The sequence below is a fragment of the Equus caballus genome, chromosome 22, assembly GCF_041296265.1.
Source record: "Equus caballus isolate H_3958 breed thoroughbred chromosome 22, TB-T2T, whole genome shotgun sequence".
Classification (NCBI taxonomy): domain Eukaryota; kingdom Metazoa; phylum Chordata; class Mammalia; order Perissodactyla; family Equidae; genus Equus; species Equus caballus.
Genome location: NC_091705.1, coordinates 22780122 through 22800862, shown reverse-complemented (window position 1 = coordinate 22800862; position 20741 = coordinate 22780122). Strand labels below are relative to the sequence as shown.

Here is a 20741-nt window from a genome sequence, read left to right as displayed (position 1 = left end):
ACCATCCCACCACGCCCCAAGGAACAATCCAATGTGGCAGCTAACATTACAGTGAGGATGTAGTGGGTCTAAGCAGCATTTTCACCCAGGATAGCACAGTTTGCTAAACTTTCAAACCCAGGTCAAGGTGTTCATAAAATTAAGATTTTCAAGCCTCCTTGACTCTCTCCAATGAATGATTACCAGAGACAGGACAGATATAGGGCTGCTTATTCTAATCCAACCGCTTCAGACTAGCCACTGGGGAGTATCACCCACACAGGAAGAAAAGCAGTTTACTTAGGAATGATCATGTGTCAGGTATTCTGTTAGATCAAAACCTTCCCAACAATTCTGCAAGACAGTTGCCATCACTGTCCCCATATGAGGAAGCTGAGGCTCACTGTCAGTGAAGGCAACCTGGGATTTCAGCTGTTCTGTAGGACTCTGGGCCCAGAGCTTTCCTCAGAGTATATAGTCTCCCTGCCTTGTACAGTCTGCTAGGTGGGTCATGCAGGCTCTGTGGACTGGACAGAAGGACTCACAGAAATAGGGGTGCTCCATGGCCTCTCTTGCGGTGAGCCGTGACTGATGGTCATATCGCAGCAGCTTATCAAGGAAATCCAAGGCCTCAGGGCTGACAAGGTGCTGGTTTTCACTGTGGACAAAGCGTTCCCATCGCTTACGGGAGTGCCTGCAGAGCCAAAAGGGGGAATGAAAAATGGAATGAGGAACAGAGAAGCCCAACATTTCACTCCTACATTATTCCTGAGTGGCTAGCAGCCCAGCCAATAGCAAAGAGAGATCAAAACTCAAGAGATTACTCCTATGCCACTCTGCCACTGGGGAGACAACAATGGAAATAGCAGTGTTGCAGAAAAATCTGGGTCCTCACAATTTTATGAAACGTAATTCAGGTTAGTTTATAGGACTGAATGCTCCTGTGCAGCAAGGAGGGTCAGGTGGCTGGGCCAACCGCACCTCTCTCCTATGCCCACATACATTCCTGGCATCTCTGCCACTTGGCCAGCAACAGCCTTTGCATCACGAATGGCTACCTCCTCTTGTTAAGTGGTGAATGAATTAGTATCATGTCTAGTCACTATTTTCAGAGTCCGTTGTCAGCACATCAGTACTGAAGCATGTGTTTTCTATTACTATTTCTTTCTCTTAGAGAGGGTTTGTCATTTGGAGAAGTAAGTTTAATCAAGAGATTCTGATTTCTGACAACCGTAATCCTTCTACCAGAATCTATATTTCACAAGAATTCTCTGACCCTAATCTCCACACTCTGATTCCTATAAGTGAATCTGGAAAAACAGCCATTCAATCCAATGCTTTTATCACATGCCCACCCATGCAGCATCCGGCAGCACTGGAGTACCGACACCTCAGCAGTGTTGGCAAAGAGAACGTAACTATTTTGAGGATTCAAAGTGTAAGCTTACACCCAAAGTGCTTAAGGCACAGATGCATAGATTCTGCTTTATGACTTACCTGCCCAAGATATCATTGAAACGAGGATCTAATTCAATGTTGTATTTGTCAATATAGTCATATAAATCTTCTGTCCCCAGAACCTTGGCTATCCTCACCAACTAGGATTAAAGAAAGATAAAAGCGCACACCACAAGCATATTACAGGGCTGCATTAAAAGAAAGCGATCACCATGGCTATGGGTGTGAATGTTACACTTCGATTTAATTCAGATTTCTGTGCAGGGCAGGAGTGGATTTCCACATAAAATTCACTAAATTATTGCTCAGTGTGAAGGTATCAAAAAGAAAATGCAATTGCTTTGTAACCTGGTTCCTTCCCCTTGAAATGTCACCCTGGTGAAGTCTTATTTTTGTCCCCCCTCACAACCCAGCTGAAGACGTCACATCTTTTGGAAAGCTTCCCTAGTACACTCAGACCACTCACTCCCACAACTGCTGTTTGCACCCTGTCTACATTTCTACCCTGACATTTATGCCTGTGACCTCTGTCATGTTTGGTTCCTGAACTAGATGATTATGAACTATTTGAGAAGAGGGACTATTCTTTTTTTCTGTATTCTTCAATCCTGCGTGGCGGGTGATACAGAGTTGCTGGTTTTAATCGAATTCAGGTGGTATTCTTAGACTCATATTAAAAATGTTCATTGTGGGGCTGGCCCTGTGGCCGAGTGGTTAAGTTTGCACACTCTGCTGCGGCGGCCCAGTGTTTCACGGGTTTGAATCCTGGGCTTGGACATGGCACCGCTCATCAAGCCATGCTGAGGTGGCATCCCACATGCCACAACTAGAAGGACCCACAACTAAGAACATACAACTATGTACCAGGGGGCTTTGGGGAGAAAAAGGAAAAAATAAAATCTTAAAAAGAAAGGGAAAAAAAGGTCATCGTGCTCAAACAAGGCAACAGTACCTTCCACAAGGCCCTAGAATCATTCCAGGTTCTCTTGAATGAAATGGCCCCTTGATCTTCAAGGGGAAGTGGAGCTAGTATAAAAAAAACACCATCTATATTTCTAGTGACATACATCAACTTTAATCCATATAGAGACAAATGGATCATAGAAATACCACATATAAACCAAGAGGTTGGAGAAAACATTCCTAACTCCAATGAAAGCTCACATTAGAAGAGTCTAAGGTAATGTCCTATTTCCTAAACTATTCTTCTTTGAATTGTATATGATGTATTATAAAACATTTTACAGGTATATTTCACAATAAAACAAGCAATGCAAATTAAAAGGACTAGAGGCAAAACTCTGATTTCAAAAGGCTAAACTGGTAGCTCCCAAAACACCAATCTGAGGATCAATGTCAGGTTGGCTGAACAAGGCATGAATTGAACATTATTCTAGGGCCGACTCTCAGAGATTCTGAATAAACAGCTCTCAGGTGGGGGCTGGGCATCTGCATTTTAACAAGATCTACTGCAGTTTCTAACAGGCAGAATCTCGCCATCACTAGGTTAGACCATCAAGTTCCCTAAGGGGAACAACATATATCACCTGATCGTAATTGTCATGTCCGTGGAAAAATGGCTCCTTCCGGAAGATCATACTTGCCAGCATACATCCCAAGCTCCACATATCCAAACTATAATCGTACATCTACATTAAAGTAAAGAAAACATCATTGTTATCATACATGAAATGATAAGAATAAACATCTCGTCATTTCAAAATAAATAACTGCTCTTTATTATTGGGGGGGGGGATCATCCATTGACTCAAAGTCCAAATACCAATAACATCTTCATGTACTTCTTTTCAGTCTTTTTTTCTATGCATTTCCCCCCCAGTTTTAAAACAATCTGTACATATTTTGAATTACTTTTTTCACTTATGTAAGAACACTCCAAATTGTTAACCTAGAGAAACCTAACACGTAGTGTTATTTTATTGCATAAATATTTCAGAATTTAATCTTTAATCTCCCCTATAATAGGACAGTGTTTCATTTTTCACCATTATAAATGTTGTAAAAATATTTTTATGCATAAAATGTTTTTTGAGTGCAGGGTTATAACCCTCAAGATCCCAGAAGAAGAATTTCTAGGACAGAGTTTGACCTCTTAAAGGTGTATCTGATAATAACACCTGGGAGGACTGGACATGAAAGGCACTCGCAGGGATTTTGTTTCTTTGAGGAGAAAAAGGCCTTTTATCTCTTTTGTTAAGGGGAAGGTCTTTATACCTAAAATACAATCTCAGAAAATCATGAGAGAACACTTTTTAGTTTACTCTTAAGGTTGGCCAAACCTAGCTTACAAATTCTCAAACCAGCTCTGGAATTTCTGACCAGGAAAAGTATCTTTAGTGTGCTTTCTCCTCAGTTAGGGTCAAATGCAGATCTGTTCATATTCCACCGACACTATGACAATAGCAACAACTGAAGTCATGGCAGATGAACTGAGGTGATTCATATTTTACGTTCACATAAGAGGGACAGACATGGATGTGCAAAAATGGCCTATTCAAAAGCACGAAATGACATTTTTCTTAAATTATGTGCAAAACAAACACAGGACCAAAATTTTTTCCGCCCTTCTCTTCTCACCTGATAGTCTACAAGTAGCTCAGGACCTTTGAAGTATCGGGAAGCAACTCGAACATTATATTCTTGGCCAGGATGATAAAACTCAGCCAAACCCCAGTCTATTAGCCGTAGCTGAAAGAAAAAAAAAAGGAGAATCAATCATGAGCAATTTTATCTTTCAAGCTCCCCCTCACTGCCATTGGAGTACTCTTTTAAAAACACCAGCCATATCATTCTTTACCGAATCCCCTTCACTGAGTACCTACTGCATTTAGGATGAAAATCAAATCTCTCAGCTTCACATACAGGGTTCTCAAGATCTAGTTCCTGTCTCCACTGAGACTTACACTTCCAGAAAGACACAACTCACTTTGTGCTTCTCCGAATTTCTTAAACTGCTCACCCGACAAGAATGTCTCCACTATCCAACCTAGACTCCTACTGACGAACATCTCTGCATCTTTTGAGATATCTAAGTTAGCCGCTTCTAACTATCCAAGCAGAACCAGTGCCTTTAGCTCCTAACCCTCAGATCTCTTTCTTTAATAGAACTTACAACTCTTCACTGTATGTTTGTTTTCCATCTTTCTTTTTCAATATGGACTTGGAAGCTCCTCGAGGGTAGAGACTGTTTTATTTACTTTTGTAATTTTTAGATTCAACGTAATGCCCAGTACACAGAAGAAAAATAAAAATATTTGCTGAGCAAACAAAATAAAAGAAAGGCCAACAAAATAGCTCTTACCAAAATGTATCCCCAAAGTGGAAAAAGTACTAGCAAGGACAAGAGGCAACCTCATTTGCCCATTGTGCACAGCATGACCATAATCTGAAGTGGGAGCAGCAGGGCCTGGGCAATGCCCGCCTGCTCTGACACTGCCTCTGTAAGTTCACTGTTAATGAGGGACAGTGTCTTCACTGTTTTAGTAGACAAAGTGAAATATAATAAAAGGTATGAAAGAAAGTGTAATTTTTTTATACACACTTGCTCATCAACCCCTTAACATTTGTGCTCCAGAGCTGATCCTGAGCTTCCTTTTTTATCAAGTATTCCCAGATGACCATTTCTTGTCTTGTGGCTTCACATACAGCATCTTAGCCTTTCCCACCTATACTCTCCAGCCCATGCCTCCTACCAGCCGTCTCTCTGTGATCACCTAACAGACATCTCAAAACTAAACCTACTTCCCGAATAGCCTTCTTCTTCTCCTCAGTTAAAGGTAATTCCATTCATCTTGTCATTTAGGCCCCCAATTTTCACCCTGGATTCTTGTTTCCTTTACACCCCACATCTAATCTGTCAACAAATACTGTTGGCTCTACCATCTTCTGACCATTACCATCACCTCCACTGCCACTGCCCTGGGCCATGCCACCACCCTCTCTTGTCTGATTTACTACACCAGCCCCTTCTCCTAACTGGTCTCCCTGCTTTCACTTAAAAAAATTTTTAAAGATTGGCACCTGAGCTAACATCTGTTGCCAATCTTTGTTTTTTGTTTCTTCTTCTCCCCAAAGCCCCCCAGTTAAGTAGTTGTATATTCTAGTTGTAGGTCCTTCTGGTTGTGCTATGTGGGATGCCACCTCAGTGTGGTTTGATGAGCAGTGCCACGTCCACGACTAGGATCCGAATCGGCGAAACCCTGGGCCGCGGAAGTGGAGTGCTCGAACTTAACCACTCGGCCACGGGGTCGCCCCCGCCCCTCACTTTCTAATGCCCTGGCAACCCCTCTGTTAACTCTATGAATTTTTCATTTTGAGAATGTTACATAAATGGAATCATCTGTAACTTTTTGAGACTGCTTTTTTCCACTCAGCATGAAATCCATCCAAGTTGTTGCATTATCAGTAGTTCTTTTTATTTTCTTTCTTTTCCTTTCAGTAATACTACTACATGGTATAGATATACCACAGTTTGATTAACCATTCATGCACTGAAGGACATTAGGTTTTTTCCAATTTTGAACTACTATAAATAAAGCTGCACTCACGTATAGGTTTTTGTGTGGACCTAAGTTTTTGTTTCCCTGGGATGAATGCTACTGTTGGATCATTTGACAAGCACATGTTTAGTTTTTTAATAGTTTGGAACTTTCCAAAATGGCTGTGCTACTTTACATTCCCACCAGCAACATATGAGAGACTGAGTTTCTCTGCATCCTTGCCGGCATTTGGTATGATCACTATTTTTTATTTTAGCTGTTCTAGTAGGTATGTAGTGAACTTTTAAAAATGTGATTGAGAACACACCAACCCTCTGCTCATACCCCGCAAAAGCTCTGCAAATTCAGAGAAAAGGTCTGGCAATCTTTAAGGTTCTACCCGATCTGGTTCTCTTTATCTCTTTGACCTCACCCCCCTCCCCCCTTTCATTCCATCCCTGCTCTATCCTTGCTGCTGTTACAACATGCCAGGCACACTCTTGCCTCAGGGCCTCTGCATCTGCAAGTTCCTCTATCGGGGACATACTTCTTCCCAAGACTGCATGGCTGGTTCCCTTCAAGAATTCTGTAAAATGTCATCTTCTCAATGAAACCTTCCCTTCACCAGCTTGTTTAAAACTGCAACACTTTCCACCATTCCCTACTCCTGATTTATTTTTCTTCCATAATACTTTTACTTTTCTATCCCACCAGCCTCCCCCAAATGCAAGCTCCTTATGGACAAGAATTTTTTGTCTGTTTGTCTCATGCATATATCCCCAGCCTCTTACATACAATTCCTCTTATAATTCCTATTACAAAGTGTGTCTCTAAAAAAATATTAGTTGAATAAACAAATCACCTACATTCCCAAAGCCTACAACAGAGAGCCATCACTGCCTACAAAAGGTGGGCTTGGTCACCTTAAAAAACTGTTATAAAGCATGTGGTAATGCAGCTCTCACTGAAAGCACTTGTAGAGTTCAGGGACCCCATGACACCTGCTAATAAGAAGCACCATTTTCTGAATATTTCGACCATTTCACAACTGTGCACACCTAATTGTCACAATAATCTGTGGCATGCAGGACAAATATTATTATACCTGTTGTACAGGTAAGAAAAAGTAGGCAAATGAGAAGAAAGAAGTTTCCCAAGAAACTGGTTATTTAATAAATAAGACTAGAAGCCAGGTTCCCTGCCCAAAATTAATGTTTTGCCTACTGCACTAATCTGTTTCCTCCTTGATAGTATTCTTAAGAATATGAATGAATAATGGTTTAATCTCTCTGATTTGTTGGTTAATTCATTCACCAAGTATTTATCAAGTTCCTCATAGGTACCAGGCACTGCGACAGATCCTAGGGATAAAATGTTGAAGATGGGCTGTTGACTCTATCACGTTGATAAGACTTATCAGTCTATCACTTTACCTTTCTGTGCTCATGATCAATCATGACATTATGGGGCTTCACATCTCTGTGCATAATTCCCATGCTGTGACAATAATCCAGGGCCTATGGGAGGAACAGGTAAGAAAGGAAAGAGTTAGCTTACATAAGAGTGATTTTTAAAGTCCTTTACTTTTTCCATAGTTTTCCTTCTAGCTGCACAACACCTCTGGGAGTCAGGGTTAGGACAATTACTCCCACAGGTATTCTTCAGAGACTCGTTCAAGATCCCACAACAAGCAAACTCAGGTCTCTGACCTTCAAGTTCTGTTGTTGCACAGCTGTTTCAACAACCTTTCTGTTCAAAAAGACCCAAAGTGTACACTAAATGCATCACTTCCAATTTGTCCCTCTTACCCAAAGCCTGGATTATTTTCACAAACAGATCCCCCTCAAAAGAAAAAATTGGTCTGTACTATAAACCTCTTATTCAAAGAACAACAATTCTTCAGCAGCTAAGAGTCTACAAAAGAGGCTGGCAAACCAGGAGCCGCAGATCAAATATGGCCTACTGCCTGTTTCTGTGAATAAAGTCTTAGAACACAACCATGCCTATTTGTTTGCATACTGTCTGTGGCTGCTTTCTTGCTACAATAACAGAGTTCAGTAGTGTGAGTAAGACCCTATGGCCCACAAAGCCTAAAATTTTACTCTTTGGCGCCTGTAAAGAAGTTTGCCAGCTCCTTATTTATCACAGCAAATCCAATTTGAAAAGTGTGTCTAATCTCAAACTAAGGGGAACTGAGTGGTATAACCTTTGGGGTTATTAATCCAGCCCTTTAAGTCAGCTGATGTCATTGGCCAAGTTCTTGTCCTTCCTGAAGGGCAACTTGGGTTTCCAGGGCTAGGCAACCACGTCCTTAACTTTGTGAAGTCCTGCTCGCCACAAGACCGCATGAGCCAATGGAAAGATCAAATATCTCTGCTGGCATAGTCTCTTCAGTGTACTTCTAAGGTTCAAATGCAGGCTTTGTCAACCCTCATTTAGTAAGAAACTTCAGCCAACTCACAGCAATTTTCTCATCTATAAAACTGATCTTGTGACTACTAGGAGCAAGATATTTGGCGATCCCACTTTAGAAATCAAAGTCCACTCTAAATCAGCAATTTCTAAGCAAATCATTAGGACAAGGACCCTTTGAGGGCTGAGTTAAAGTTTACCGTTTTACTTGTTGAATTTTAAGTGAAATAAAGTACACCAGAGGCCAGCACATCATGAGTTATTTTTACAAGTTTTGAAAATTTAATTGTAACTTTTGTAGGAGCAAGGTGGAGATTACAAATATTTATCAAGGAGTCCCAGCTCTCTTCTAAAATACCCTTTCCGAAGCATTCTAAATTATATTCCTATTAGACCCTATTCCGTAACCCTCACATTAGAATAAGTGTTCTGATGCTATTAACTTATTAAAAACACATGAAGAGGCTGATTCTTTCAACATACTTTACAAAGTTAATTCACTAGTTTTTCTACAGTCAACTGGACTATTTAAGAAAAAGGGAAGATCAATCTACAGATATTTAGTACCCAATATTCCCTTACCTTTAGAATCTCATACATGTAAAATCGAATATCATAGTCTGTTAACGTCTGGTACAATTGCTGTTAAAGACAAATGTAACATTTGAGTCATGAAATAATGCTGATAGGAAGGCAATTTCTCATTCTCATTTGCAGTAATTCAAACCAAGACATGGCTTATTTGCCCTTGTTCCAAGATCTGTCTGTTCACCAGTGTCTACTTCTCCAGTAGATTCACTTTAAAGAGATACTTTGAGTCTTTAACATATTATATATGCAAATGTGAAGATTATTTAAACTCATATTGCTGAAGCTATAATCCACTATTGGAAACATAGCAATTTATATATGCAACATGCACTGATCAACATTTGCAATTTAGTTTGCTTTTCATTTATCTCCAGACCATCTCATAAAAGGCATTTTGGTAAATACACAGCCTCCTTAGCAGGGAACTAACTCATCTCTGGCTCACATAGTTCTAAGTGTTGCAGATCACGAGTAGGTATGCAGACGACTTGCTGCCAAATCTGCTGAGCCAATTTAAAGGAATTATTCCTGTCCCAGTTTGAAAGCAAACTCTGAACAACTGTTAGGTATCCTTTCCAGTTTCCAAAAAGCTGTAGACTTTTGTTTTACATGTACACATCATCAAATGGTTAGTGACGTCCTCTGGCAAAGTTTTCCTTAAAGTTATCATTCTCATACTAAAAGAGTTCTTCCTTGTTTTCCTCCTCTCAGCAAAGAATTCACCTACATTTATTGATACCTAACATTCTTAATATTGGACTGATGCAAAGGCAAGTCAAATACCTTTACAACCTGTAACCCAAGAGAGTGCCCAGTCTTCTGCTGTACTGGAATCAGGAAATGTTTGAAATAAGAAGGCCACTGGACAGGCTGGAAGTCAGAGATATCTGCTGCAGACGTTTGTGTTACAGCAGAATTTACAGCACCTTTCCCCACCCATCCCTTTTCAAGATCCAGAGCCCAGAATTTCTGAGGAATCCTAAGGCATAAGCAGTACTTGCTTTTACATACATAATAACATTCCTTCGTGAACACTGCCATTTTAAAGCGAAATGTCTTAAGGTCAGATCCTGACTGAACATGTGTTGCTGCTGCCTTCATTAGGTTTGAGATCAGTGGAAACTGTCAAATGAACAGTAAAGGTGGTGAGAAGTAAATGTATTGGTCATGAAAAAGAGTACTAAACAAATAAGATAATAAAATACCAAGATGTGGAAAGTGGGCACTGCTTGTACAGATTTTCTATCTTAAAACTTAGACTGCAAGGATAAAAAGCTCTTTTTAAGCAAGCCAGAAGGAAGACAGTTAACATCCCTAAAAGGCTTTCTATGTGGTCTAAAAAACCCAACAGCTTGAATTGGTTGGTTATATATTATACCTTGAAGTCTGTGTTGTTTACGTGTTCAAAAACCAAGGCGGGGGTTCGTGACTAGGGGAAAGAAAAAGAAAACACACATTAGCAACAGCCCTGGCAGCTTTAATGGGCACAATGTTTGTGGATGCTACGTGGTGAATTTGGCAGTCCTCGCCTCAGTTGTAGGAAACCCTCTATTGCTACAAGCCCTCCCCACTCTGATCACCACCACACTTAGGTCATTTCTGGGATGGATTTCAAACAGAAGACATGGAGCTGAAGTCTCACCAGGCTCTAGGCAGCCCGACAATGCGCCCATCGCCCATCGGCATCGGACCTGAGTTTGCAAAATGGATTAACACATTTCAGTTTCCAGTGCTATCAGTCTCTTAGCCTAGAAGAATAAGAAATAGTCTGTGGGTGGAGGTCTCTTTGAAAGAAAGACCCAAGCTAGTTAATTGGTATAACTGATTAAGCACTTTTAAAGCAGGACTTAGGGGAACAGAAAGAGGACAGTTGTGCTCCAGGTCAAACACCACCTCAGCCCTGGTGGGCCTTGCTAGTGCCTAATATACTCACCACAGGATCTTTTACAATGTCTGCCAGTGTGATGATGTTGGGACCGCCTCGCAAATTCTCCAAAATCTTTATTTCACGCTTGATTTTCTTCTTCTTTACTGGCTGAAAAGGTAAAAGATCATCAGTGAAATAAATTATTTCAGAGTACTTCAACAGGTAATATAATACATAAATGGCTTACTTATGAGCTCCTTGAAGAAAGGAAAAGTGTCAAGACTCATCTCTGAATCCCCTTCTCCTAGCCCTATGCCAGGCACTCTGCAGGTAGTTGGTAAATACTGAAGGAAAAAAAGATTTCCACTCCAAAGACCAGACTTCTGCAGAACTAGCATTTAAATCCAATCATCAGCTTTTACTCAGTTTTTTAAAACTATGCAAACTGGGAATATAAATGTTTAGTAACATTAAGGCATATCTTATAAAATCGTTTTATCAAGTAGGATGAAACATGAGCTCTTTCTAATCCTTCCTCTAAGTCCATAAACACTCTACAGAGGTGAAGGAAATCAGGACCAACAGCAAGGGTGGCCAAACCATCTTTGTGCAGCATAACCTTGTGGGTTAAAAGAGGACCTTGGAGACAGACTGCCTAACGGGAATCCTACCTTCATTACCTGCTAACTGTGTGCCTATGGGCAAGTTACATACCTCTCCAAGCCTTTCGTTATGGGTAGAACAATCAACAAGAGTACCTATCTTGTAAGAGTGTTGGTTGTATGAGCCATAAGATATCTGCAAAGATCTCAGTATATGGGTGGGACGCAACACCTAGTATCTGTCTAACGTTATGACCAATATTTCTATAAATGAACTCCTCCCTCTGTTCTAAAAAAGACCACTCTGCCGAGCAGATCTTCCCTATTCCTTTGTCTTCACCTATCAATTTCACATCTGTTTCGGTATAGAAATTCTTTTCGTTTTTCTTAGGAGGGCTTTGGTCCAAATGTTCCTCCTCTACAAAGCCTTCCTTCTAAATAGTCTAAAACAATGCTGGTCCAAAAGAAATATAATGAAAGCCACATGTGTGTATTTTAAATGTTCTAGTACTCACACTAAAAAGTAAAAAACAAAAAACAAAACAAAACCAGACAAAATTAAGTTTAATAATATATTTAACAAAACATCCAAAATCTTGTCACGTCAACATGTAAATCAATATAGAAAATTAGACCATGAGCAATTTTATATTCTTTTTTGAGTAGTAAGCCTTTGAAATCTAGTTATTTTATCCTTACTGCGTATCTTAACCTGGACAACCACATTTCAAATGCTCAATAAGCCATATGCAGCCCATGTCTGCCGAACTGAACCACGCAGGTCTTTCCTAGGGTGTTGGTCACCTCGGACTACTGACCCATGGCACACAATTCTTAGAAATTGTTTTAAGTATGTATATCATCTCTTCATTAACAAGATTGGTAGTTACTAAACTTTGATGATCAACAATCACCTATAATTTTTAATATACAGATTCCCAGGACTCACCTAGACCTGCGGCATCAGAATCTTGAGAATGGAGCCAGAGATCTATTTTTAGATACTTCCCAGGTTGATGGTCCAGGTCTAGAAACTACCAAACAATACTGTACCCTGTCTTAAGTCCTAGAACATGGTACAGCAGAAAGCAAGCAGATCTTGGAAAAAGACCATCCTGGCTTTGTAGCTGTGCAGCTTTGGGAAAAGCACTTACATGTTTCTGAACTTTATTTTTATTCCCTGCTGAAAAGGGACTATAATTGTGTGATGTACATACCACAGTTAGAAGAGGACCCAAGGCAAAGCAGACACTCAATAAATGGAAGCTGTTTTTAGTAACCGTGGCTTCCACATAGTCCACATTTAATTCAATCCACAACTGCTTAGCCTTGCTTCTATTAGAACTCAGTACACTGGCTGGGAAACAAGCTGATCACAAGTCTTCTCTTTTTGCTTCAACTATCAGATCTTTCTAATCTGCTAGAGTATTTGGGAAATCTTTCCACCCTCCAGGGACTAACTCCTCGATATATCTCCTGTTTTCTACTAAATCACGATTTCCCAACTGCTGGTCAATGGCAAAAAGCTACTGGTTTACAAAACTTTTATTCTACAAAATCCTTAAAATCTATCAACTTACAAAGCTGGTTCTTGATAGACCAGGCAGGTGATTTAAACCCTAAATTAATGTGATCAATGCAACTTTTATCTTAATAAATGAGGAGAGATTAAAAATTCTAAATATAGTTTACGAATGAATTTTATACTTGTATCAACCATCTATATAGTAAAATATACAATTAGTACAGTAAGGAAGACTGAGCCGGAAAAAATCTTTCAAACCACCCTTCACTCAAAACCACCAATGGCTCCCAATGACCTAGAGATAAAAATCATGTACCTTTTAAGACTGGAAGGAAATACAGAGATTATCTTTTCCAGGCCATCATCAATTTACTCTCCCTTTCTAAGTTTACTTCCCATGTGTGGTCACACACATCTTCCACAGAAACTTTTCTCTCACTTGTTTCTCTCTCTTCCTCATTTCTTACCTTGCACATTCCAGATTTCTCTCTCTTCCTCATTTCTTACCTTGCACATTCCAGATTTCTCTCTCTTCCTCATTTCTTACCTTGCACATTCCAGATTTCTCTCTCTTCCTCATTTCTTACCTTGCACATTCCAGATGACGTTTCCCTTCCCCACTCCTACCCACACCTATCCAAATCCTCCTTCCATTCAGGGCCTGAAAATAGCTCCAGGGAGCTTTTCCTAACCACCACCCTCTTCTCAACAATAAAAGACCAACCATTTGTGCCTTTCTCTCTCTCTGTCTCTTTTTTTAAAGATTGGCCCTGAGCTAACATCTGTTGCCAATCTTCTTTTTTTCTTCTTCCCACAAAAGCCCCCCAGTACATAGTCGTATATTCTAGTTGCAGGTCCCCATAGCAGGTTCTGCTATGTGGGACGCCGCCTCAGCATGGCTTGATGAGCAGTGCTAGCTCCACGCCCAGGATCCGAATGAGTGAAACCCTGGGCCGCCAAAGCAGAGTACACAAGCTCAGCCACTCGGCCACGGGGATGGCCCTCATTTGTGCCTTTCTTATGACTCTAAATAACATATCACCTCATTCAATCATATACCTTCCCATATGAACATCATCCTACAATTACATAGAACTTCAGTCTCCAAGGTATATTTCTATATACAATTTTGTATTTGATCCTCATAACTCTGACAAAGATAGGTAAAGCAAGATTATCTCATTTCCACAGATGAACAAACAAGTCTTAGTTTAAAAGGACTATGGCTAATTACTTTGAGAGTCTGGATCAGAATCCAAATATTCTGATTTCCAGTTTAGTTCTCTTTCTGTATGTGATAAGACAGAGACAAATACTTAAACTCTCTGGTTCCCAAAAGGTGTGCCAGGAACCACAGCAAATTCACAGGGGTTCTGTGGGATTTTTTAACTTCTGAGAAACACCAATCAGTAGTTGATACCTGCCCGACACTGAGTGCGCTATGAGCCCAATGTAGTTCAGTTTCAATGCTAGACTGCACTACACTCCTTTTGATGGTCTATTTTTGTGAAGCTGGGGTTTTAGCAGTTGCTGTGATAAAAAGCAAGTACTGTGCAAAAATCATTGTGGAAAGGGAAACGAGGCTGCTGGTGTCCAAACTAATCCCAACATTTGAGAAGTTGTGCAGAGACTAATGGGTGTACATATCCCAATAGTAATTAATTATGGTTATATAAGAATAATTTTTTCTTTCAATTTGTGTGTGTAACTTTTCATATGGCTACCAAGTTAGAACAAGTATTTTTTTTAGTTATTTGGACTTAACTTACTTAATATACAGAACCTCTAGGTATTTCTTCTGGCTTAAGGGTACCATGAAAAATTTACTGAGACAATATGTGCGCTATAAATTTAGAAAGTCTGGGAACCTTTGCTTCTCAGTGTCAAATATGGAAAAGTTCCTGTGGAAAGAAATTGTATGCTAAGTTCCTGGTATATGACAGTGCACAGTATACTTGCAACTAAATTACAAGTTGCCTACTGGTAGCCTATTGGCCAAATCTAGCCTGTACAGTGTTTTAAAACACTCTTAACCCAACATTTAAAAATCAGGGGAATTCACATACAAATACAAATTTCTAGTTTCTTTTTGCAAAAGAGTATCAAGCAACACTGGACTTGCACTACTGCAGGGCAATGATCAGCTGGAGCTGGAGCACGTGCTGCAGGGCCAGCACTCACATCCTTTCATCATGGGCACTGACATCAGACTAGCTGCACTGATGCCATCTGCCTGCCCTGTAAAGGTCTGCATTTGTGACGACTCATCCTTACACAGTAAAGGTAACAATTCATTGAAAACAAAAGCAGAGAGTATTACTAAAAATACAGGAAACTGGCATTGCACAAGATCTAGGAGCAGAGGAGACTCCCCTCCTCTGCCACAATCTAGCTGTATGACTTGAGTTAAATCACTTCTCTTGCTTCGGTTCCCTGATCCGTCAAATGAATAAAACCTCTTCTACTGATTTTAGAGGACACAACAAAATCAAGGCATTAAAGCACTCCAATGACCATTTCAAATGCTACTTAAAAAAGGCATCACTATTACTTAAAAAACAAAACAACCATCTAAATTCCAAATAATTCTGAAATTATCATCTCTCTTCTTGCACTCACCTTGAGAATTTTAACAACAACTTTTTCATTATTTGTGATGTTGATGGCTTCAAATACTTCACTGTATTTACCCCGGCCTAATTTTCGAACCAGCTGGTAGTCATCTTGATTTCTGTGAACAAACAAGTCAAAGTCACAATGATTTAAAACGTTCAAATTATTAAGCACCAATGCAACTTACAAAACTCTATAAACAGCAGGAGTAAAAGAAATAAGAGGTATTTCAAATAATTCCTGAATTGGTTTCTTTGTATTTTTTTAATTAGGCCAATTAAAAATGTGTGTTCCAAATCCTAGAATCAGAAAAATTTAAGCCTTTCAATTATTCTTTCAAATCCCAGATGGTTTACATCTCTATTGGCACACCACACATAGCTAGCGTGTATTAGGGTTTGTTATCTACGTTTGTCTCCAACAACAGTTTCCCCTTGGAGAGTAATTTTTATATATTCCTGTGCCCTAGTGCCCGACCCAGTGTTGGCACCTAGTAGGAAGTGAAAACATGTTGTAAGACTATGTCAATTCAGCCACACTTTGGGAGCAGCCAATTTTTAATGGGCCTCTTTGCAGGCAAGTGGTTTTCAAGAACATATGCTTGCCTCCAAAGCAAGCTCTGAGGACAGTCCATGCAATGGAGTTGGCAAACCATGCTACAGATCATGAACCATAGTTTGGGGTCCTTTCCTCTACTTTTATCCATATTCTATGACCGATAAGCAACATCAGAGGTAAAAAAGAGTAAGTGATAGGCCAACATTTTTTCCCTGCCTCTGCTTACAACTTAAGAGGACTTTGCTCTAAATAATGACAAACAAAACATGGTCTTTTAAAATAAGGCCTAAACTCTATCTATTCCTGCTGGAGACAGAGAGAATCCAGTATGTTACAAATCATTCATTTTCCTTAAGCAGCTAAAAAGAACGTGAATGAACAGAGAAAGGCAATGGACAATGTAATAATCACAGCAGGTCAGGGGAGGGAAGCTCTTAGTTCTGGGTGAATTCTCCTCCTGTGGGAGGGCATAGAGAGCAAACGTGAGCAAGCACATGGCACCATGCCAAAAACTTGAAAGGGCTGGTTAGTGCCATTTAAGCAGAACTAAATGCAAAGCATTCAACTTGAAGAGACTGGCTGAAATTTCTGTAGTAAAACACAGGTATTCCTAGAATCCAAAGCCTGTGATATAAGAGGGGAACTGTTACATTATCAATAATGTAACACTTATTGGTGTTATACCACTGGTTCTTGCTGATACCTTTGAAGAACACTTTGCCCCCTTGTGCAGAAGCAATGTACTTACTGTTACGAATCATGGCACAATCAGGATTATAGCACATGGGAGCTGTAGCTTTATGAGTTTTCAAATTGCTTTCTTCTGCATTTGAATGCCAAAATGCTTTTATCATGAAGGTATGACCTGATCAATTAAATACGTACCATGTTGGGACAAGAAATGCAAACGTCCAAACGAGACCATACAAAGAATGAGGATGGCAAACAAAGCCGCTCAAGCGGACTGCAACTGGTCAAGATGGAATTCGGGGTGAATTCCATGTTATACACAGCTGGTCTCAGGATAAGGGCAAGTATTTAAGGGTTTAATTTGGCTTCTCATCAGAAAGAGGACACCTTTCTGGAGAACTGTTTCATCCTTCAGTATCATCATGGGACAACATTCTCTGACCTCAAAAATACTTATGTAAGAGTTTGGTGTTTTCAAAGTCTCTCAAGTATTAATTCTCACCTGCCTGCAAAGCCTTCAGCTGAGGCAATCGGATAGGTAACTCTTTTGTTACCAGCTTTGTATCCAGAATATATAAATCAGAGAAAAGAACAAGAAGAGATTGAAATAATTTTTAAATGGTAAGCACTTCAAAACTGTTAATTTGCCAGAGCGATACCTTGCTGCTTCTTTACTGCAGGAAAAAAAACACAAAATCAGGCTTTGATTTGAGGTTTAGAAATGCAGCTGGGGAGGTTTCATGACATAAATTACTCAACAAATCTCCAAGAATCAGCCCTTTGGGTGAGGGTAGTGAAGCAAACAGAAACAATTACCCCCATTCCACCACATGTGACTCGTAATCCCAGTACTCTCGGGGTCTGTGCGTATTAACATCTGTGTAAACTCTGGCCCTGCTTGGCACGGGTCCCGACATGTCAGACAGGTTGGCGGACAAAGCTGGACTGGATGTTTGGAGATCTGGCAGTCACCGTGTTCACAGGCAGCTGGGGTAAAACCTTGTTTCAGACCTGCTTTCTTCAAACTGCAGAAATAAAATGCACAAAGGTCAAGGAATTCTTTTTTAAAAGTATACAAGAAAAAAAATCACCTTACAATAATGGCCTTAAATATACCTCTGGCTTTCCTACCTATTAACCAAGGAACATATCCCAACTGTGTCAATCACAGTGCTTCCTGTAACGTGGAAAAAACCAAAACCCAAAAAACCCAAGATACATAATTAAACCGCTACTAGTCCTAATTCTGTTCTGCAAAGTAACCTGTTATCTCCTCATGGAAAGTCTGGACACTCTTTATAAGATAGCGTGGAAGGGAAAAATGGCATTGCACATATTTGCATCAGCATCATCACTATTTATAAATGCTACAAGCATTGGCAAGAACAGTACTTTCAGCAGCTTTCTACAGCTCCAGCAGGGATGCTAAAAGGCTCTAGAATGGTGGCAAAGCCGAGAGTACAAACCATCAGTCTGACTCTAATATTTGATGAAACCAGGAAGGGAATAAAGACTTGCTCTCATACATTAAAGTTCAATGTCATTTAATATTAATCCAAATCATTTGGGGAATCTTATGTAATAATCAGTAGACCCCTGATCAGCATTTGAAAGACACACAATTTCATTAAATTTGAATACAGAAAATTAGTAATTTCCTCTTGATTTATTTAATACAGGAACAAGCTTGATAACTGGTAGAAGACAGTACTATATATTGGCTGAACTAATGCAAAATTTGACACTGAGGGAAAATTGGTGAAATTTTAGAAATATGCTTTCTACCCAACAGGTAAACTAAGTCTCCTTTATGATGTCTTCCCTGACCATTCCCAATCTGTTTATCTCAGTTCTCTGAGACTCCCAGAGTATTTGTTCATTTCCTTTACTGTGCATTTAATTACAAATGTATTTAGTCTTCAGATGTCACAATCTGAGGACACATCACCTATGCAGTTTTCCGGTCCAGACTGTGTAACCTCACTCTAATTCCAAGGAAACACTGAACAAACCAAAAACGAAGAAGCTTCTGTTAAAAAAGGAAGGGGGAGGCAATATACTGTGCTCTTCAAAAATGTCAATATTATAAAAGACAAAGAAAGGCTAAAGAGACACGATTACTAAGTACAATGTCCTACCCCAGATTGTATCCTGTACTGGGGCGGGGATGCTGTAAAAAACAATACTATCAGATCAACTGACAAACCTGGAATTTAGATGGTAGACTGGGTGTATGCAAGAGCACACTCACACGTGATAAAGCAAATAGGGTAAAATATTATACTAAGTAAATCTAGGTAAAGGGGATACAAATGTTCTTTAACATTTGTATTTTTTGTTGACACATGTATTTTTTAAAAACATGGTAAAATTTACCAATTTAACTATGTTTAAGTGTACAGTTCAGTGGCATTAAGTACATTCACATTCTTGTGCAACCGTCATCACACCACCCATCACCATCCCAAAGTGAAACTCTGCACCCATTAAACATCAACTCCCTCCTCCCTCCACTTGCTTATAATCACTACTCTATTTCCTTTGTCTCTGAGTTTGACTACTCTCGGTACTTCATAAAACTAGAATCATAGAATATTTGCCCTTTTACATTTGCCTTATTTCACTTAGTAAGTCTTCAAGGTTCATCCATGTTGTAGCATACCAGAACTTCCTTCCTTTTTAAGGCTGAATAATTCCATTGTACGTATGTACCACATTTTGTCCCTTCACTCGTCAATAGACACTTGGGTTATTTCCACCTTTAGGCTATTGTAAATAACGCTGCTATGAACAGTGGTGGACAAAGTTCTTGCTTTCAATTCTTTCAGATATACTCCTCGAAATGGAAGTGCTGGATCATATGGTAACTCTGCGTTTAATTTTTTGAGGAACCATCATACTCTTTTTCCACAGTGGCTGCATCATTTTATATTCCCACCAGCAATGTGCGAAGGTTCTCAACTTCTCTACATCCTTACCAGCATTTATTTTATTTTCTTTAATAGTAGCCATCCTAATGGGTGTAAAGTAGTCCCATTGTGGTTTTCATCTGCATTTCCCTAACGATTAGTGACGTTGACTATTTTTTCATGTGCTTATTGACCTTTTATGTATCTTCTCTGGAGAGAGGACTATTCAAGTCCTCTGTTTTTTCCTTTTTTTTTCTTTGAGGAAGATTAGCCCTGAGCTAACATCTGCCACCAATCGTCCACTTTTTTGCTGAGGAAGACTGGCCCTGAGTTAACATTCATGCCCATCTTCCTCTACTTTATATGTGGGACGCCTGCCACAGCACGGCTTGACAATCGGTGCATAGGTCTGCACCCGGGATCCAAACCAGCAAACCTTGATCTGCCAAAGCAGAACGTGCGAACTTAACTGCTGCACCACCAGGCGGGACCTCTGTCTATTTTTTAATTGGGTATTTTCTGGTTGTTCCACGGCAGGAGTTCTTTATATATTCTAGATATTAATCCCTTATCACATACACGATTTGCAAACACTTTCTCCCATTCTGTGGCTTGCCTTTTTCTTTGATGCACAAAACTTAAATTTTGATGAACTCCAACTTATCTATTTGTCTTTTGTTGTCTGTGCTTTTGTCATCATACTGTACTACTTTTAATTTTTGTCTCACATAAATCTGAAATAACTTTCAAATAAAAAATTTAAAACAATGAGTATAAGATAACTGAGACTCAGAAAGAGGAAAATTTACCCACAATCACATAGCTGCTTAATATCAGAGCAAGACCCAGAAATTAAATTTCTGATTCTTGTGACAGTGATCTCTTTTGCTATGTAATCATAAACTAGTTAGATAAAAACAGCTAACATCTATAAGCATTCACTATGTGCCAAATACGCACATTCATGATGTGCTTTTCTGCGAATTATTTCACTTAATCCTCACCACACAAGGAAGTGCTGAGGAAGTTACCATTGTT

At 39.7% G+C, this 20741-nt stretch overlaps 1 protein-coding gene across 2 annotated transcripts in view; it reads right to left on the bottom strand.

The window, feature by feature from the left end:
- The window catches only part of CSNK2A1 (casein kinase 2 alpha 1), a 54049-nt gene that overhangs the window by 5383 nt on the left and 27925 nt on the right, over positions 1 to 20741 (bottom strand). Inside the window, exons 2-11 of one of the 2 annotated variants that reach the window (XM_023626271.2) lie at positions 17611 to 17819; positions 15553 to 15664; positions 10873 to 10974; positions 10318 to 10368; positions 8931 to 8990; positions 7370 to 7453; positions 4036 to 4146; positions 2985 to 3086; positions 1477 to 1577; positions 525 to 673 (exon numbers count right to left, since the gene is read on the bottom strand). In XM_023626271.2, coding sequence (XP_023482039.2) covers positions 525 to 673; positions 1477 to 1577; positions 2985 to 3086; positions 4036 to 4146; positions 7370 to 7453; positions 8931 to 8990; positions 10318 to 10368; positions 10873 to 10974; positions 15553 to 15664; positions 17611 to 17711 — 973 coding nt within the window. In that variant the 5' untranslated portion in view covers positions 17712 to 17819. Of the gene's footprint in view, positions 1 to 524; positions 674 to 1476; positions 1578 to 2984; positions 3087 to 4035; positions 4147 to 7369; positions 7454 to 8930; positions 8991 to 10317; positions 10369 to 10872; positions 10975 to 15552; positions 15665 to 17296; positions 17820 to 20741 lie in introns of both variants that reach the window. The other variant, XM_070248008.1, reaches the window with a different exon arrangement.